Below are 2,444 nucleotides of genomic sequence, written 5' to 3'. Positions count from 1 at the left end.
ATTAAATATATTATATTTCGTAGAATGGAAACATTATCAGATGAGCCATCTAGGTTGGACCATGCCAAGGAATTGGAGAGTGATCTGAGCTCCTATCAGGTCGGCATTCACATTCAGTTTTCATTTGTGGTTGGCTGATCGATCGATCGAACGAACGAACGAACGAACGAACGAATGGAATGAATGAATGAATGAGTGAGTGAATGAATGAATGAATGAATGAACGGACGGATGGACAGACGAACGAATGAGTGAATGAATGAATGAATGAATGAATGAATGAATGAACGAACGAATGAATAAATGAATGAATGAATGAACGAATGAATGAATGAGTGAATGGATGATTGAATGAATGGATGATCGAATCTGTTTTTCACCATTATTTCAACCATTTCTGCCACGCGTGCGTTCTTTTTCATACCATTTTCATTTGACTCATCAGGATTATGGGATCATATCTTCATCTCTAGCTAATCACACTTTGTCCAGTTAATTTTATCCCATTCTTATATCAGTTTCATCCCATTTTTGTTCGATTTTATGACATTTTTTATCTCAATTTTATCCAATTTCATTACACTTCACTCCGTTGTATCCCATCCGAAACGTGCTGATTCCCACCACTGCCCACATCTTATCATTCTGTAGACAACTTTATCCAAATTTTTAGGTTACGGGATTTCCGCTGAATGTCCCGTACACAGGGATCCAAGCGATCCTGGATTTAGTGCACTCGACGAGAGTGCATGAAATTGATTTAGGTGATGTCGAGTTTGCCGCTGCCGTCTACATCAGTCCCTACCCTAGCGATGTACTCTCCGTCTGGCTCTACATTGCTTCCTTGAAGAAATATTTATAATCTTTTATTTAGCTTTACTTTTATTGAAACTTTATTAAACCTTATTTAATTTTAAATTTCATTAAACTCTATATTTTATTATAGAACACCTGTTGAAAACACTAATTTTAAATGGAAAATTTGTTGGAAAATGTTAGTTGAACAAAAAATTTCAAATAAACCAATTATTTTATTGTCTTGCTTGGCGTGGAAAGTGAAAAAACTAAACTAATTAGAACATCGGCAAGACAGGGACTTGCATTTTTTTGTTGTTCCAGTGGTTCTAGCCTATAAATCCTGTCCTGGGTATAAAGACTAATGCAGTCCTGGTAAATTCCATTCCTCATTTGCCCTCTTTGGTTGAAATGTGTAAATTTTGACACCCTTATGTTAGACAGTAATTTTTAAAGATTTTTACAAAATTCAGTCAATTAGTCAATCGTCCAATCATTCATTCAATTATTCATTCAATTCATGAAAAAACAATTTCGAGATTTTAGTAAGAAAAGAAAAACACAACAGTTGCTTTTATTTTAAATCATTCAAAAATGAAAAATGACGAAAAATTTAAATTTAAAAACGTCAATTTTTTATAAAATTTGGATTTTAAACAAACAAACATGAACATTTAGTAAAAACAGTTCACAGCATGTCATAATGGCTAAATCAAAATACCAAACAGTAATTATTTATACATGCATATATACAAACTAGATCAGGAAATACCAAAAATTATATAACCAAATAAAAAAAACCAGTCAACATTTTACAAATAAATAAATAGACATTATTAGAAAGATTGTTCAAAAATGTAAAATTCGAGGCGACGACGAGAATAAAATTTAGTTTTGTGTATGTGTGTGTGGTGTGAAGCAAAAACAAACACATCACAAAAAGACAAGTAAAAAGTCGCAAGATTAGTAGTCAGTCACCTACCTACGATTAAATTATTCTCAGGGCCCTAGCTTACCTATAATGATTAACTCAACTCACCCACCTACCTACAAATTTGTATTCCTATGTTTTAGAAATTTTACATGTTTTAGGTATTTTATTTAACATATTTTAACGTTTTAATTTTACTTGTAACTTTTTAACTATTTTTAAACCACAGCCTACCTACGATTGTTCAACTCATCTCAATTCCTAGCTTACCTATGAATTAAATTAAAGTCCGGTAAAGAAAATAGAAAGTTGAAGAGAAACATAACAAAAACGACACCGAATGAATGGATGTTGTGTATGTTTGTGTTGTATTGATGTGTGTGTGTGTATGTGTGTGTGTATAAATGTGCGCGCGTGTACTCTCCAGAAACTTCTTCACTCACTACGGAAGAGATAACACTCAACCCTTTGTTCAAATTCGAGTACTTTCAAAGGTACGATGGGACAAAAACAAATTTCCCTTTAATGTTATCTTCAAATTGTCATCGGAACGATCATCATGAGACCACCATCTGAAACGTGCTGACGCCCACCACAGCCCACCTCTCATCATTCTGTAGACAAGTTTTTTTATTAGCGAAGTAGTAAATCAAGGAACAAAAAAAACGAACGAATAAATGATTAACTGAATGATTGGATGATTGGTCGAATGAGTGAA

The 2,444-nt window shown here is 33.3% G+C and overlaps 1 protein-coding gene across 1 annotated transcript in view; it reads left to right on the top strand.

The window, feature by feature from the left end:
• HELRODRAFT_113542 (hypothetical protein) overlaps window positions 1-1,029 on the top strand; it is a 6,312-nt gene extending 5,283 nt beyond the window's left edge. Inside the window, exons 10-11 of the mRNA XM_009023860.1 lie at window positions 24-99; window positions 674-1,029. Coding sequence (XP_009022108.1) covers window positions 24-99; window positions 674-862 — 265 coding nt within the window. The 3' untranslated portion in view covers window positions 863-1,029. The remainder of the gene's footprint in view (window positions 1-23; window positions 100-673) is intronic.
• The last annotated feature ends 1,415 nt before the right edge of the window (window positions 1,030-2,444 follow it).

This window comes from Helobdella robusta (genome assembly GCF_000326865.2).
Source record: "Helobdella robusta unplaced genomic scaffold HELROscaffold_38, whole genome shotgun sequence".
NCBI lineage: Eukaryota > Metazoa > Annelida > Clitellata > Rhynchobdellida > Glossiphoniidae > Helobdella > Helobdella robusta.
Note: the sequence above shows the minus strand (reverse complement) of the source record. Positions and strands in the feature narration are given on the sequence as shown.